This window comes from Colletotrichum truncatum, assembly GCF_014235925.2.
Source record: "Colletotrichum truncatum strain CMES1059 chromosome Unknown Contig_0012, whole genome shotgun sequence".
Taxonomy (NCBI): domain Eukaryota; kingdom Fungi; phylum Ascomycota; class Sordariomycetes; order Glomerellales; family Glomerellaceae; genus Colletotrichum; species Colletotrichum truncatum.
The window spans coordinates 460,845-477,901 of NW_027222409.1; the positions used below are offsets into that span (position 1 = coordinate 460,845).

Consider the following 17,057-nt stretch of genomic DNA (forward strand, 5'->3'; position numbering starts at 1 on the left):
TATTGCGTCGTGGGTATTTCAGGTGGGATATTTCAGGCGAGTGTGGAATTGCGGGTGGAGGTAGGTTTGTGGCTACTCACTTGTACTTCCGCACCTTCACTTGAGTTCTGGAAGATTGGTTCAGTTTTTCCATAAACGCTTGGGTTTGTCTGGGTAAATTTGTGGTTACAGTCCAGAATTAGAAGAAAAAGACCGAGTCAAGATCGGGTCCGGGGCCATTTGCTTGGGCGTCATCAGTCTCCATCAGCCCTTTAGATTATGTGAAGACGTCACAATTGATACACAACATCTATCAGCTTCCGTCATACAATCGACAGTAAGCGGAAAGAGGATATAGATGGATCGGAATGATGGTGTGGGCGAAACCAGCACAGAACGCTCAGAATGGGAAAAGTGGTGTTGTTGGTTGGAAGAACTAACTAACTGGCTAGAGGGCTGTGGAGGCTGGCTAAGACCAGTGGTGGCGGCCGTCAGCCCACGTGACGGGCCGGCGAGGCCTGCCACCCACACCCCCTCTCAGACTCCTCAGCGAAAAAGCAGTAGAATAATAGGAAATACAGGAAAAGTCCCAAATCCTCCAAATCCGAGGAGTTCTCAACTATTAGAAAACTCGGTCAATTACCGGTTAAACCTGGCCAATAGGAGGCCGTGAAATCCTCCGAATCCCGAAGTCTCAATATCAATAGTCCCACAGTCTCAAAATCCCCCTCTCAATCCAATCCCTCCGCCATGCCCAACAAACGAACGAATTCCTTGTGTTTGACCGCAACCAGTGGCTTCGTGAGTCCATCGGCGGCCATATCAGCGCCCTTGATGAGTCGGAGTTCGATGCTTTTCGCAGTGTGAACCTCCTGTATGATCCATTTGTATCGGACGTCGATGTGGCGGGTTCGTGCCTCGTTGAGTGGGTTCATGACGTTGTCGTAGCCGTTGGCACTGTCAGTGAACATGATAGTAGGCGTGGTGATGGGTTTGCCGAGCAGTTGGGAGAGGCAACGTCTGATCCACTTCACAGCAATTGCCGTAGGTGTGAGATTGATGAATTCAGCCTCCGTGGTGCTCAAAGTCACGAAAGTCTGTTTCTTTGACTTCCAAGCAATCGGCGCACCAGCGAGGAAGACGACGTAACCACCTGTCGAGACTCGTGATGGCTTGTTGTCAGCGAAAGAGGCATCTGCAGCAGCGTAGAGCCCCAACTCGTTGATCGTGGGGATGCCTCCAAGTACAATACCGAGATAAACGGTGCCCTTGAGGTATCGGAATAAGTGCTTAATAGCACGAAGATGGGCCTTAGAAGGCCCTGAATTCGCCTGTGACAATTTACTGACGGTGTAGGCCATGTCAACGCGAGTTCCAGCCACCAGGAAGTTAAGGCAGCCGGTTTGTTCGATGTAAAGTTGTTGTTCGTCAAGCGAGCACTCGTTCTTGTCCCAGGTGACGGGCAGATCGTCAGTGGTCGCCATAGGCGTCTTGACAGCACTCAAACCATCAAAGTCGAATCGTTGAAGCACTGCTTTTGCGTACTTGGCTTGGGAAACGAAAATCTTACCGGCAGCTCTGTCGCGTTCAATCTGGAAACCGAGAAAATCGGTAGCCTCGCCGAGGTCTTTAAGAGAACAGACCTTCTCGAGGAGACGACGAACTTCCATCATGACTTGCTTGTTGGGAGCGGCGATGGCGTTGTCGTCGACGTACATAAGAACGTACGCTTTAATCTTGTGATTGACGAAGAGACAAACCTCCCCATCAACAGCAGTGAAGCCAATTCGTTCCATTTCACCCTTGATAAGTCGAAACCACCAAAGTGGTGATTTTCTCAATCCATAGAGTGCCTTGTGGAGCAGCCAAACCTTGTTGTCTGCAGTGGCGTAGCCAGCGGGGGGCCGGACGTACACCTTAACCCCCTCTGGAATCGAGGCGGCTAGGAAAGCAGTGTCGAAATCATATACTTCGTATTCAAGATCGAGAAGTGCGACAACTGCGAAGAAAAGGCGAGGTCGAGAGGACTCTGCCGGTTGACTCGTTGCTTCCTCAACAATCGTGGAGAGGGAATCAGGGTCCTGGTGATCAGTTTCCATTGTTTCCACGGAAGCGACGAATTCGTCATCATTCAATTCGTTAGTAATGCTGTCACGAGGTGTAGCAGTGGTCTCCAACAGGTTCTCTGGTGGCGGAGACATGAGATGTGTATCAGTGGGTGCCATCGCTTTTTCAACGATGGTCTCATCTGGTTTGGGATCACCAGTCACGGGTTTTTCACCTTCAATAGGCTTCTGACGGATGGTGTACTGGATGATGATATCTGGTTCGACAAACGCAGCATCATGTTCAATTTCATCAATGTTGGGTGTGCCAGTAGTTGGAGGCAACACTGTCTTGTGCGGTTCCTCACGAAATCGAACATCTCTGCAGCGAATAACCTCCTTTCGATCAGGCAGGTAAACGTAGTAAATGTGGCCACGAAGAGAACCGTAACCGACGAGGAATCCCTTGATTGCTCGTGGTTCCATCTTGGCAGAGCGCATAGGGCGTCGAGGGCCCTTCTTGTGTACGTAGGCAGCACAGCCAAACGTTCGGAGATGTTCAATGTGGGGGGCCTCACGTTCAGCAGCCAAGTTCAGCTCTCTCGCCATGATCTCGTGAGGGCTCAAGTTACCCTTGGAGGGTGTGGGCAAGAGGTTGAGAATCTGAGTCACCGAATCAATGCTGTAATCCCACAGTTCCTCTGGAAGGGACATGTCAATCAGCTGTGTTCGAGCGCCTTCGACGATGGTACGACCAGCACGCTCAATAGTCCCATTCATGGAAGGTGTGTGGGCAATAGTCGTGTTGTGGCGAGTACCCTCGAAGTAGGGGTCGTTGAAAACCTTGATTAGCTCGGGAGCATTGTCAGAAACCCAAACCTTGGGCTTGAGGCCGGTGAGACTGTAGAATTCAGTGTCCCATTTCTTGATAGCTGCCAGGATGGTGGCAAACTTGTGGTTGGGCAGAAAAACAACCCAGTGGTAACCACTATACTTATCCATGAGGTGTAGAACCTGACGGTTCCCTTTTGTTGATAGGGGAAGAACACCAACGAGATCAAGGTGAATTTCATCGCCAATACTCGTAAGTGGAAGTGGGTGGTCTCGACTAATCCGTTCAGTGGATTTGCTGAGATGGCAAGACTCACAGAAGAAAGCGTCAATTTCTGACGTTGTGAACCGAATGCCAACACGGCGGCAAGCCTCCACAACACGTGATGGGTGGGCGTGAACCAGCCGGCGGTGCATCAGTTCAAGAGACGGTCGCTGGGTAGCCCGGAAGGCGGCGAGGCTGACAGCAATATCTCGAGGCACGTGATTTCCAGTATCATGAGTCTCAACGACGCAGACGTCAGAAACCCAATGAACTTTGGCAAGGGAAGTGCGCTGTGTCACGTGTATGAGGCTTGAGGTCTGCCAATCATATTCCACGTGATCACGACGAAGTTTTCCAGGGCTCAGTAAGTTGGCTGGGCTGGAAGGGTTGTACTCAACGTTGTGAAGTGTCCAATCGTGAATAACGTCAGGGTTGGTGGGGTCTTGGGTCTGGAAGAAGACGGTGCCCACGCCAAGTGACCGGACTGGGGCGCCGGAGGCAGAAGTGGAAGGTGTCAAATCGCTCTTTTCAGCGTACTTGACGAAATATCGCAAGTTGTTGAAGGTTGAAGTAGTACAACCAGAATCGAGAACGATATCGTCTCGGGTGATGAGGTCATCGCGGGCAGCAGTGAAAACTGCTGGGCTGGCGATGGAGGCAAGGGCAGACTGACCCAAGATGGCAGGTGACGCTCTGACAACAGTCTGGCGGGTGCCATCAACAGAAGTAGGCTGATCCCAGCGGCAGCGATCGCCACACACGTGCTTTCTCGCTTTTTCAATCAACTTATCCCGGTTGACGTAGTGTAGAGGGATGAGATTGGGGTGGGCGACATAGCACTTTGTGGTCTCGTGATCACAGTTGCAGTGGTCGCACTTCTTCTTTTCCTTGGAGGCAGTGACAGTGGAGGTGACGGTGGTGGTGACGGCTGGAGAGGCAGGACCCCCACTGCCAGCAGACTTGCCTCCAGGTGTGTTGCGAATAGTGGCATAACTGCGCTTTTGATCCTCGTCTTGGGCAAGCGTGTAAATCGTATCAGCCACCTCATTCCACGTGGGATGGGTGGCGCCCTTCGATGTGAAATGCTTGTACGTATCGGGAAGTCGGTCCTTAAAGAAGTTAAGGAGGAAAACAGCGAGGAAGGAGTCTGGCAGACGACCGTGAATGGTCTCAATACGCTTTCTGAGGTGGTGACAGCGATTGAGGGCATCGTGAAGAGTCTTGTGATCGTTGGCGGTGGTCTTGGCAAACTCGTCAACAAGGGCAGCTGTGGCGTCTTGTGAGATTCTCGGAATGTGCTTCTCGAGCGCCTGCCACAATTCGTAAGGGTTTCCATCGTCAACCCAACCCGCTGTGCAGAGTCTGTCAAGAACCGATTCGCTGGCGTTCATGAGGAGACCATTCGTGACGTTACGGTTCTTTCTCCATTCCTCTGCAGCGATAGGGTCAGCAGGGCGAGGGACGTCAGTCTCGAGGAATATCTCGAAGTCGTATCCTCGCAGGGTCGCTGTAACAAGCATGCGCCATGTGTTCCAGTTGGATTCACCTTTCAGGCGAGGAAGAGGCGTGAAGACGGTCTTGAAGTCGTTTTGAGACATCTTGAAGTGAAAGTGAGGGTATCACAACAGTGCGGGACAGACTTATAGTCGCACCTCGATCACAGGCGTTTCTCCGAGGCCGCAGCTTTGGAGGCGTGTCTGTACGTTAGATGGCTTACTTTCGCTGCCACCTACGCGTGCTGTTGGATTGTGTAGGAGGGAGAATCTTGCGTAAGAACACGAGAAATGGGTGGAATTGTGAGATCCGACCGTAGAAATACGGTGAATCGAAGGGAAGAATGAATACTCGTAGAAGATACGAGAAACTGATGGGCTGGTTCGAAAAACCGAAGCTGAAATGGTTGAATTCTCGTGAAAAACGAGGAATCGAAGTAAAAGTTGTAGTTGTGACTGAAAAGTCTGTTGTTGACCGTGGTGTTCGTGAAAACCAGTGGGTTGTGGTGGTCGGTCGCGTGCCACGTGATATTCGTGCGCGCCAGGCAGCCAATGTCGCGTCAGAAAGTGAAATTCGTCAGCGAAGAGGAAGGAAAGAAAGCGAGAAAATCGCACAGAAGGGTAAATAAAGCGAATAAAATCGCAAAAATTCGTGAATCAATAGAAAATTGACAGACGAGTAGAATAATGGGTAAAACGACGTTATTCCGAAAGAATAACGCTGGGCTCATAACCTGTGGGCGAAACCAGCACAGAACGCTCAGAATGGGAAAAGTGGTGTTGTTGGTTGGAAGAACTAACTAACTGGCTAGAGGGCTGTGGAGGCTGGCTAAGACCAGTGGTGGCGGCCGTCAGCCCACGTGACGGGCCGGCGAGGCCTGCCACCCACAGATGGTGGCTTATGGTACAACATGATCTTGACAAAGATGATACCAGAGCCAGATATTCAGAATGCCTTCAGGAGTCAAGAAGACTCTTGCTCGCTTGCTCACCAGTTTCTCTGCCGCCACAATGAGACTTGATAGGTAGGCGCAAGGTGGACATCAGCCATTACAACTATAATGACATAAAACACCACCAGTGTGGAGATTGTGGCCCTTCAAAATTTGTATGGTTATTTCTAGTCAAATAATTATCCCTTCTTGGAGGGTTTGGCTACAGGTACTTGTTCCTAGATTTACATCCATCCATTCCTCTCACAACAGAGACACACAGTTTCAAGCTATCAGCCGTTATAGTTCTCTATACAAGTTATATGTTTGGTAATTGATGAAACCTGAATCATAGCCAGAATGGAACGTGTTAACACCAGCCACAGCGAGCTCGATTAGGTAATCAGAGCCCAAGCCACGAGCGTGACAACTTGCAGCGAAAGCCACAACGGGCACGTGCCTAATATTGCTCTGGGCGTTTGATTTAATCTAATCTGATAAACCTTTTAGATGACGCGAAAACGCGTGGAACTACGCGACACGGATAAGAGGTGGAGCCGAAACTGTTCCCCCGCAGTTCCCTTAGATCGTCAGGGTAGCTGCTTCCCCCTCGTAGCTGTTCCTGCATCAACTCCTGCCCGGTGAGGACAACGTCGAATTTCTTCTCTTCAATTTCAGTTCTCGACTCGTTCTATCTTCTCTTTCCTACGTATAAAACCATCATTAATTGAAGTTTCCCCTCGTTCTTGCCAACTGTGAAAAGGCCATAGGCAACCTCCTGCCTTTCCTCCCTCCCTCTCGCATACGTATCGAGTCGATTAAATCCCGACAATCGAAATACCCTGAAGCTTCAACAACTTCATCCATCGCTTCCCGCCAGAAATCCACCCTACCAGGGCTCGTAACGCTTTGTCATATCTCAAAGGATAGCTAGCGACATATACAAACATCAGGTGGGTACTTGGCACCGTCGAGAGTCCGGGGTTTTGGTGTGGTGGGCCTCAACGGCTCCAAAACTGTCCACTGAGAGCACCCGACCTTTTTAAAGTCTCCGAATAGCTTCAAAAGAAGCCTCCAACCCAAAACAGATACTCGCTACTTCCCTTTGTCAATACAAGAACGTACCGTCGCTGATACTTTTCCATAGTTCACACAATCAGTTCAGCTCATCGACTTCAACAACCTCATTTCTCTGACCTCCCTCCACACAACGGCCCCATCGGCCCCACTATCTCGATCAACACCGTTTATCATGGCCGAATCCAGCATCCAGGCCAAACAGGCCCGCGCCGCTCACGCCCGTGCCGCTAGGGCTTCTGCCAAGGCCAAGAAGGAAGCTCGCAAAGAGGCTCTTCGCGCCCGCGCGGCTCATGCCCGTACCATGCGCAAGAAAAGTTAGTTTGCCCATACTTGTTTCTATTGTCATTCTGAACTTTTTCTAATTGCGTTCCAAAGACCTCGAAGGAATCACCAAATCCGACCCGTCTAAAAAGACCACCGCTTCCAAGAATTTGGACTAGTCAGCTAGACCGGACTTACACATCTAAGGCAACATCAATGGAGGATGATTCAGCCAAGTTGCGCATATAGCCATTGGAATGGGGAGGAAAGCTTTAACTACGTTCACTTGATCATGGATTAGCCATATTTCCTATCATCTTTCTTTTGTCGTCCATCAATTTAAGCACTAAATTATTTTAAACCAACTATGTTTAACCAATCTTGACAAAAGCATCCATACAATCAAAGGTTAGTTACTCCAAACCCGTACTAGTGATACAGGCAATCAAGGTGGAAACATGCACCGGTATGATCAAGGAGACATGACAGTTTATGTCTTTCCCACTTGCCCCAGTCAAAGTGTCTCTTGCATCTTGTCCAGGAAAGAGGCTAAGGAGATTCACTGCCCCATGGTCCATCATAACGGGTACTACCTGTTCAAGTCTCTTCTATTAGCGTGAGTCCAGCTTTTGTGTCCATCCTGTTGTCCTTAATCAACTTGAGCTGAAGAATTTGCCTCGGTCGGGTGATCAGATTGGGGAGATGATGTGCTTAACCCTGGTTGTTTTCCTCCAATAACTTCATGTTCTTGGCCCGGGGCAGCTGAATCGACTAAGCCATGAAAATCCACGAAAAACAACTGTTGCTGCCACTGGCTTGCCGGCGAAGACTCTTTTTCTACGCCATGGGCCAGGGTCGGCAGGGTTTCGCGTTCGGTTCACGGAAGTCGTAACACCTTCTACTGGAGGTTCGATCAATGAGAGGGGAGGCTTTTGCCCTCGGTGAAGAATATGGTAATCTGTGGTGGAAAGTATCTAGACTGCACTTTGAAGGTTGAGTTCAGGTAGTTACTGATTGAAAATAAGGTGGCATTGACGTAGGATCGCGCTTCTCGAGGACTTTTCCTTACACTTGACTCGGAGCGCCTCTCTTGGCCTCCTAGATCAGAATCGAAACACGGTATTCAATTATTGACTGACTTCGCGACATTATTACCATGGCTATATCTTTTTTCCCAAGTAGCACAGAGCAGCAACACGACAATGGGGCTATCATTGCGGCTATTGTTGGTCGTAACTACTAGATAGCCGCCGATTTATTTTTTTGATGCCAACCAGGCCAATGGATAGAATAGGGAGCTTTGTTTAATGTCCTCGGTCATTGTGTAGCACTCAATTGGGGAACTGACAGAAACCCCATATTGGTGGCGCGGTCGAAAGTAAAGCAAAACAATTAGAGAAAAAGTCTATTGGGAATTTTCATAAGAACCACCAACTGAAAAAAAAAAAAAAAAAATAAGAGGCAGAGAGCAACATCACAAAAATTCAAAAGTAAATGTGCTGAGGACGGCCCGATTCGAACGGACAACCTTCTGGACTGGAATCAGATGCGCTACCGTTGCGCCACGTCCCCTTGTGGGATTTGTACTCCACAAGGCAGATTGTTGAAGGAAGCAAAGCACAATGTGCCCTATATCGTCTCCACCCACAATTTTTTTTTTGATCGCTTCTACCATCGCCATGATTCTCTGCCCTCCCCACTTCGCCATATTTGCAATAGTGTCTTTTCCAGGAAAAATCCATTTCGTGCCATTACTCGTCCTTCTTCGTTAGATACCGGTGGATACCACAATCCACACCACCATGTCGCTGTGCCGCAAATCTCGGTACTAGTTTGATCATACTCAAGTTCCTGTCGTCAACAACGGCAATAAGACATGAAGGTAGTATAATAGAGGCAACACCTGGACCAGTCCGATCCACTTGTGAAGGGAAGATGAAATTCGATAAAATTCAACCGCGTCTCCATCGCCATCCTCAAAGTCGGCATCCTATCGTCCTGGCGCTCACCCGAATGCATAAAAGCGGTAGTCATCGCTCGGCTAAGGGCACTTACGAGAAGTAGGAACTCAGTCAGCCTGACATCAGTCATGTGGATGATGGCAACGTTAAAGCCCACCTTCATCCGTAACCTCTTCCTTGATAGCAATTTATAAAAGTAATACCCGGAGAGATAGTAAGTGTGTAAAACGTGCCAGAAGATATTCCCACTTCTCTCCTCACATTATGGAGAAATCAATAAAACTAACGTCCTCAGTCATGGCCTCGCCATACATGATACCATGCACATATGCTTCTCCGACTAGCTCATAGCCATGGCCATTCTCCCGGACAACGTACGGCGTTTTCCCTCCTAGGAAAATGACCACCTTGTCATCCTGCTGCGCGTGCATTGGCGCCAGTCCAACGTAGCCGGACTTCGTGATAAAAGGACGTCTGGAGTGGAGATTCTTCATTGCAAACATGTACCAAGGTTGCTGCCATCCAATGGCATCGGCCAACTCGTTAGTCCCCCCTTGTTTCTGCTCGTTTGCTGCTACTTCTTTCTGCATATGCGTCGCCGCCTCCACGAACCCTTGCACCAGCTCTGGCTGTCTCTCTGCTTCCTTGTAGTAGTAACGATCCGCGATGCAAATGCGCATGACATCCTTGAAATCTTGCTCCTTGATCTTGTCGCATAGAAGAGGCGATTTTGTGCAAAAGGCCTCGACTTGGTCAATGTAGGCCAACGCAGCCTTGCAATCCAGCTCTGAGATCCAATCCGGGTTCCACGCCTCACCCGTCTCCTGGATACTGTCCACGAGCACGCCCCGTAGTGAGATTGTCACATCGTCCGGCGTTTGAACGAGTTGCTTAGAGGCAGAGCCGCTCGATGCATCAAATTTGGAGAGCCAAGGATTTCCCACGCATGGCCTTTTGATCCCCATTCTCCAATCCGGTGCCCACGTCGCAAGGGGGGTCTCCCGCGGGAACTGGCAGTAAGACAGAAGATCGATATTCCCCTGCTGGAGAATACGTCTTGCAACGTTCTGGTAAATCTTCTCGCAACTGAGATTGTAGTTTGGAAGGCCTTCGAATTCATCGACGTCATCGGCGAAATGCATCACGGCGAAAATGCGATCTCGGGAATCTGTCACTTGCGTGTGGTTATAGTCGATCTCCAAGACAAGTGTCGTTACCAGAACTGCAAAGAGACTCTCTCTATCCTTTGCCATTGCTGCTTCCACGTTCTTCACCGTAGGGTTTGTCGTTTGCCCCAGCAAAGGGTTGTGCCGCATTTGGTACCTGCGTCGCCGGGTAAATACACCTTCAAGAAAACTGTTCGCGGGAGTTTTGAAAAAGGCCTTGAGCATCCCGACGAACGCCTTCATCACTTCGTGATCATCTTGCTCCTGAACCGCTGGAAAGTGTTGGTATATCTGGCTGATGAAGACCAGGAACTCCCGCAGGTCTGTGTAGTCGACAGAGGCGTCCCCACAGAATATGTCCAGCTCCCGCGCGACAGCAAACTCTTGTATAATCCAAAGTCTAGTCCAGTATTCCCTTTCACAGAATGCACGAAATGCATGTGACATTTTCTGTAGGAATTCGGTGTCGGTATGGCTTTGAATCACGTCAAGATACATCTTGTCGCGGAGTAAGGCGCCCATAGCACGGACGTGAGGTAGGAAAATGTCGCTGTCATCTGCAGGCATTCCCATCCAGACAGCGACGCGGGATGCAGCGACATAGATGCGCAGCATCATCTGCACTTGATGATTCTTTTCGATGTTGTCGCTCTGGTTTATGCAGAGCTGGTCGATCCAGACGTGGACCCCTTCCTTCTTGCGAAGGTGCCGCAAAGCCGCTTCGCCATTGATGCCACATTCGTTGATTTTGCCGTCGATTACCAGCGCGCTCTGCGCAAATGCCCTACCCCAACAATATGACAAGGCAACGAAGGGGGGCGCGTCGGAGAGGCGATGGTGTTGGAGTTCACAGACGACAAGGTCATTGCCCAAGGAAGAGGTGTTGACGGTTGGTTTGAGATACAAAAGGCGAAATTCGTCTGTTGAATGATCTAGGGCACGGTATGTGATGCCTTCTGAGTCTTCCGAGACGTGCATCGATTCGGATGTTGTAGTACCTAGTTAGACTACCTAGTTAGACTACAGCGAAGTTGTGGTTATCACTGGGCGGCTTGGACACTAGAGATAGTCTCACAGTACCGATTTCGTGTCCTTGTATTTTTTTTTCAAGACATCAAGTGCTTGTTACTACTAGGTGGCTGACTTGAGGCATTTAAACGTTGTAAACGGATGTGCTTCGCTGTCCAGCTGACTTCAAAAGTCTCCGCGTGCGGCTGAGGCCAGCTTCCACAGGATTGGATGAAATTCGAAGCTAACTATGGACGCGAAATTGATCATGCCACGATGCGTTTACTGGAATATAACTGGACTATTGTAACCCTACAATGACATTTGGAGTCGCGGCGTCTTCTTCTATGGCGAATTTCACTCCATAATTGTTCGCAGAACATGTCAGCTGCCATTGGCCCTTTGTCTATCAACTGAGCCTCTTGGGACCCGGGTAATCTCCTAGAAACTTCATTGAACTTTTGGTATGCAGAGATTGCAAACAGTCTCTTAGCAGTACGTTCTGACTTCAATGATTATACGGAATCTGGCGAAGACATGATTACGTAGTTGATAGTTCTGGTTCAAAGACAGTAAAAATCTCCACCAGGCGAATCTTAACATCAGGGTATACATACTACAAACGAAGGATTCATTTCTGTGCAAATTCTATCGAGGGTTGTTGTATTATGGTATCGTGTGCAGTCTAAACTACCTAGGTAAGGTATGCACTGTCGGTAAAGTATTCGTTATTCTAGTTCCGTTGTATTGCATTAGAGTTGCAAACCCCTAGACCGCCCATAACCTTATATCTTAACGCCATCATGCATAAACCATGACAGTAATAAAGGCACATTGGTTTAACGGTTTCGCAAGACCTTTTGAGAGATCTACAGTCCGACTGTTCGCATACATTTTGCACTGGAATAAGGTGTGGGGCTCTGTGTGCTTTTGCTTTTTACAGTAAAGATTGGCTTGCTTGCCCCTTCGACAGTGCTACGGAAGTGACAGCGCCACAGAAGGAACTGTAACTTCCGTAGCGGGAACCAGAGTAAAAGGTAGGTAATCTTTCCGCAAAGTGTGGTCGCCCGCTTTCCCGACCCGAACGCTGTATTACAGCCATAGCGAACTGTCAACATTGATGTTTGCTTCGGATTGCTCAACATGTCTTGTGTCATGAATTAAATCATGAAATTAAACCATTTCTAACGATGGGTATGTGTGAGAAACCTATAATCTACGGCAAAGCAAGGTACCAGACACTCAATTTCAGATTAAGAATTACATTGTTGGCCATGAACGCAACGAAAATGATGATGCCCAATAAGAAGTTTGGTGAACAATTTTCGGTTTTGCGATTCACCGGAGACAATGGCAGACTCAGTACAGTTTTTCGAATAGGTAGCTTAAGATGATTCCAGGAATCATTTGAGGGCGACTTGACCAGATGTGGGGAGAACTCTAATATCTTTGGCACGGTTCGGAGGTTTCTTTTTTTTTTTTTTTTTCCCCAAGTTTTGATTTATTTTTGTGTTTCCCTAGTGTCCTGCACCCGTCAGCAGGATCATGAAGGTTTTTCCACCTTTAGTCAATTGATCGTCAGTCTACCGTAGAAGAAGCATAACTCTATTCTAATGCACGGATAAACAAGACGCGCTGTCAGGGAAATTGTGGGACTAAAAGCTTGAACCTTTGCTTACCTAGCTTATTTCAGGCACCTTAAACTCAGTTCTTTTTGCATCGTCTCTTCCAACTTCAGTGTATGGGTTTTCTTTAACTAGCATTTCATACGTTCTTTTTTATGCACATGAGTCCTCTTAATTCTTTATAAGGTCTGTTGATTAAAGTGGAATTCGAAAGGTTGCAGTTTACTTTATGTGGGCGAAACCAGCACAGAACGCTCAGAATGGGAAAAGTGGTGTTGTTTGTTGGAAGAACTAACTAACTGGCTAGAGGGCTGTGGAGGCTGGCTAAGACCAGTGGTGGCGGCCGTCAGCCCACGTGACGGGCCGGCGAGGCCTGCCACCCACACTTTACATAGCGCTACCATGAGGTATCGGTATCCACGAAGACTTTGCAGCTAAGCATTTCCAACAACGATGTCGACCTGGGCAGGGAACCCGCCCTCAGGAGCCCTGATAGAGTCGATACGGTGCCCAGTGAAAATCTTGTTCACGAAATAGCTGATGCCATTTCCAATAACGGAAATTGCCTTCTTCTGTTCCGTAGTATTGGTGAGGGTCATGCTCTTGCACACATATACGTACGCACTGCCGGTTCCCTGACGAATCCATTTTCCAACCATGGTGAAGGTGATAACAACGCCACCCAAAATAACTCTCTCAGGATGCTCCACATTGTAAGGAATAGGAATACCGTTGAGACGCTTGCCAAGCGGCAAGCCTTCAACATCGGAGCGAACAACCCTATTTAACATTAGCAAAGGTCAAAAGAAAGATATCTTTGTCATACTTTGTAAATCCTGAGGATGACCTCTGTAGCTCTTGGGCTGTTGGGTGAAGCTCAATGGCACCAGGATTACTATCGATTCTCTCGCTGGCATCACTAGCTAATGCCGAGACCGCAGAGACTGCAGCGAGAATAGCCAAGAACTTCATTTTTGGGGAATAAAGAGCGAATAGATCAAAAGAATGAGTTTGATGGAGTTACTTGTGGTGCCATTTGCCCTCGTAAATGATGGTGAGAAGACCGATCATTTATGAGATTCATGAAATGGCTTCCCTGGTATTCTATCTAGAAAGTGCAATTCGGATTCTTTCCATAAAGAGTCAGTTTAGGAAACTCAGTAAACTCTACTTATAGTATACGGTATCAGGGAATTGTTGCAAATAAGCTTCGTTAGTTGATCGGTGAGCACAAGTCTCTTATTCGTAATTGCGGGTTACCAACCAATGTATCACTTGCGACTTGACTACGGAATTGGTATGTGGGTCCTGGTTCATGAATCAGCACAGCTGGGGTTTCTTTCCCTGGCGAATCAGAACTCCGATCAATCAAAGTAAGGTTTAATTTATTAGTTGCGAGTCGTGAATGGTTAGGCCCACCACCAGTTACATAGTCAACCTATGAATGCGAAAAACAATCGTGTTTTCTTTTGAACGGAGCCATATTTGTTCCAAGGAGTCATATGATATGGGCCTTTCGCAAGCAAAGCTGGTGTTGGATGATAGAAGTCAGAAGGTACGTGATTTTTACTTCTCGTTTCCCGATCTGCGAGATGCCAGAGCAACTATAAGAAGCATTGGCGAGCTCTATGTGCGTGACTGGTACGTTGATTACGACCAGCTACTTGAGGTGATTGCCCAACACATCAAATGTACGGCTTTATGCGTACCTAACTTTTGGCGATTCAGTACATGATTGCCAACAAGCATGTTATCGCAGCTCGGTGGGGACGCCGGCTACACTAATTCCTGTCCTGGCATGTTCAACGAAGAAAGAAGCCCTCTAGTTGAGATTGATCTGACAGAAGCTTTCTCCGCCATTTAAAATGACGCAGGGCAGTTGGGCATTGGCGAGGATTCGTCAACAAAATACTGGGCTGAACTTCCCGTATCACGAGTACCATAAACCATCAGTAAATTTAAAAGACTTTTCCAAGTACTGTTTGAGTTTCCATCTCCGCCGGCTTTCCAGTCTCTTGATGGCCAGACCCTAGTTTGGCTCGCCTCACTCTAGTAACACACATCATCATGAGGCCCTCATCCCTTGTCCGGTCTGTCCGAGCTCATTTACCGAAGTCGAAGTGACCGGTTCATGCTTGCTGACGCACTCGTTCAACCATGGAGGTTGACTTCACCATTACCAAGGCATCTTAGAAACAAGTTAAAAGGCGTGTCTCATCCGCTTCCAGTGATGATCTTTTGTTCTCATCCTGCATCACACTCTTTCTCACACTCTTTCCAATCCAGCTCAGTCTTTTTTAACCGCAAAAATGCGTGTCACTAGTCTCATTGCCTTCATTCCCTTCCTGGCGCCCGCCTTGGCCGCTAACCACAAGAACTGCTGGTGCACTGTGCAGTACGGCCCTGGCAAGAACGATTGGAGATACGACTGGCAGTTGACCTTCAACGTCTGCAAGAGCAGCTACACCCAGACTGTATGTTTCTCCTCTATCAGGATGGCTTCACCGATGTTGATATTAACATTCATCAGGCCGACTATGACACTGGCTCCGGCCACTGCATTGCCAACCCCCATACCAGACTGGATGGCGACCGTTTCTACAACAACTGCAAGTCCACTGGTGCTGGAGGTTGGTTCCCTGTTGTCAACGGCGCTGTTGATACCACCGCGAACAAGCTTTTCGCTCCTAAGAACTGGAGAACCGGCCAGCTCTACCAAACCGGCTCTGATTGTGATTAAACGGTGGATTTATCTTTTGGGGGAAGGCTCATATTCTAAACCACCATTGAAGGCCAGCGTCAGTGGTACCTAGCCTGTTTACTGGGTCTTCACCAACAATCATTACAATATAGCACATCCTGTTTAATCTTTTCGCAATTCAAAAATTTCAAACAAAGCACCAAGTTTAGATCTGCTTTTGAGTCCCTGTTAGAAGTATCCATCTCGCATTCAAAACAAATCCATTTGAGAGAGGCTCGTCAAACAAGATACTGTTCAGTCTTATCAATAACATGTGATGGGAATGGTGTCAAGTACTACCTGAAAAGCTCAAGGTTTTTTACTTTTGTCCACTTCAAGTACCACCTTGATTATCTTAAGGGCCCAGTCGCATGTGAGGATCTTGAGCGGAAGACACTTGTTGTACAATTGGCTGCTGGAGCCCTCTTCCAGGATGAAACTGTGAGTAACCGCGCTCTCTCCGTCTCAAGAAGACCCACACACAAGCGCGGAATGGAACGCTTTTACGGAGAGCGAACCGCCGTACCGTACAATCCGAGAAAACAAATTGAAAGGGTAAATCGGATCGGGATTAGGAACGCGTTGAGTCAGACAAACGACTTGCGTTTGGCAACCCTCCTAATTGGCTGACAGAGGGTTCGTCCCGAGGGAGCATGGGCTATCCTGTCGAGTACCGGGGCTGGGGGTACAATTCCGTAGTGGTCGTTGGAATAGCACGCTGATCTTTACTTTTAGGGGCTAAGTGCAGTAGAAAGTTTGCGTCAACGCCGCACTATTATGTGTTTCCCGAGCGCGTACGGTACTTGTCTTATGGAGCATATGTGGATACAGTGATAATTTATTGAGAGCTTCTATGATGATGGGCAAGATGCCATCTTGAACGGAGGAATAGAGCCCTGGTATAGGCACTACACTTGCTCAAAAAGGAGTCGATCGGTTCAGAATAGCGGATTGGTAAACGCCGTCCCCAATATCAATTTATTCGGAAGCTATGGCTGTAGGCTACGTATGGTTTGGATGATACTTCTGGCCGCGGACCCGGGAAACCCCACAGCTCGGCAAGCTGATTGCCCATGTGAAACCGACAATTTATATCACATTACCCCGGATCAGGTAAGCGTTCCTTGACAACCAGCAGATTCTGCTCCACGATGTGGACCGTCTCTGTATGACAGATTATGCCAGGCTCTTCCATATGTTCATCTCATTCATCATGCTAAATTTCGCGTATTGATCAGAAAGATATTCAATATGCAGCAAACTTAATTTAACGCCCTAATGAGATGGAGGGCCATTCGGAGACCAACATGTAATGGGCTGGCCAATATCGTCGTCAGTATTGGTGAGCGAGGCGACGAGACCATGATAACAATATTCAAAAGAAGAAGAAGAAAAAAGCCATTCCCTGTTGTTAGAATTGACGACCTTAGAGTGCTCAAAACATGCCTGACCTTGTGGGGAAGTGCCACTGAGACATGAAAACCTTAAAAGAGGTATCGATACAAACGAATAGCAGGTATCTCCTTGTTCAGTAGGAATATCTAGAAGAAAATCTACAAGATGCTCGCGAGTAGTCTTACCAAGCTCCTTAGGTTTTACCAATCTCGTGTCTTTGTAGCCCACGTTTTGTACTACGAGCGTCAAAGCTGTGAGCCCCCAAAACCATGGTTT

The 17,057-nt window shown here is 48.2% G+C and overlaps 6 protein-coding genes across 6 annotated transcripts; 2 read left to right on the plus strand and 4 right to left on the minus strand.

Moving 5' to 3' along the window:
• Nucleotides 1-710: 710 nt before the first annotated feature.
• On the minus strand, nucleotides 711-4,718 carry CTRU02_214946 (KilA-N domain-containing protein; the record flags this gene model as incomplete). The annotated part of the gene is made up of 1 exon (XM_070206339.1): nucleotides 711-4,718. One exon carries the CDS (start codon nucleotides 4,716-4,718, stop codon nucleotides 711-713), a length of 4,008 nt encoding a protein of 1,335 aa, XP_070059982.1.
• Nucleotides 4,719-5,173: 455 nt separating this feature from the next.
• On the minus strand, nucleotides 5,174-5,344 carry CTRU02_214947 (uncharacterized protein; the record flags this gene model as incomplete). Its single annotated transcript, XM_036726541.1, has 1 exon — nucleotides 5,174-5,344. The coding sequence occupies one exon, from the start codon at nucleotides 5,342-5,344 to the stop codon at nucleotides 5,174-5,176; it is 171 nt and encodes a 56-aa protein (XP_036581728.1).
• Nucleotides 5,345-6,797: 1,453 nt separating this feature from the next.
• Nucleotides 6,798-7,065, plus strand: CTRU02_214948 (uncharacterized protein; the record flags this gene model as incomplete). Its single annotated transcript, XM_036726540.1, has 2 exons — nucleotides 6,798-6,939; nucleotides 7,001-7,065. The coding sequence occupies 2 exons, from the start codon at nucleotides 6,798-6,800 to the stop codon at nucleotides 7,063-7,065; spliced, it is 207 nt and encodes a 68-aa protein (XP_036581727.1).
• Nucleotides 7,066-9,104: 2,039 nt separating this feature from the next.
• On the minus strand, nucleotides 9,105-10,991 carry CTRU02_214949 (Heterokaryon incompatibility protein 6, OR allele 10; the record flags this gene model as incomplete). The annotated part of the gene is made up of 1 exon (XM_036726539.1): nucleotides 9,105-10,991. One exon carries the CDS (start codon nucleotides 10,989-10,991, stop codon nucleotides 9,105-9,107), a length of 1,887 nt encoding a protein of 628 aa, XP_036581726.1.
• A 2,089-nt stretch (nucleotides 10,992-13,080) lies between these two features.
• Nucleotides 13,081-13,618, minus strand: CTRU02_214950 (uncharacterized protein; the record flags this gene model as incomplete). The annotated part of the gene is made up of 2 exons (XM_036726538.1): nucleotides 13,081-13,426; nucleotides 13,473-13,618. 2 exons carry the CDS (start codon nucleotides 13,616-13,618, stop codon nucleotides 13,081-13,083), a joined length of 492 nt encoding a protein of 163 aa, XP_036581725.1.
• A 1,337-nt stretch (nucleotides 13,619-14,955) lies between these two features.
• Nucleotides 14,956-15,386, plus strand: CTRU02_214951 (uncharacterized protein; the record flags this gene model as incomplete). The annotated part of the gene is made up of 2 exons (XM_036726537.1): nucleotides 14,956-15,120; nucleotides 15,177-15,386. 2 exons carry the CDS (start codon nucleotides 14,956-14,958, stop codon nucleotides 15,384-15,386), a joined length of 375 nt encoding a protein of 124 aa, XP_036581724.1.
• Nucleotides 15,387-17,057: the final 1,671 nt, after the last annotated feature.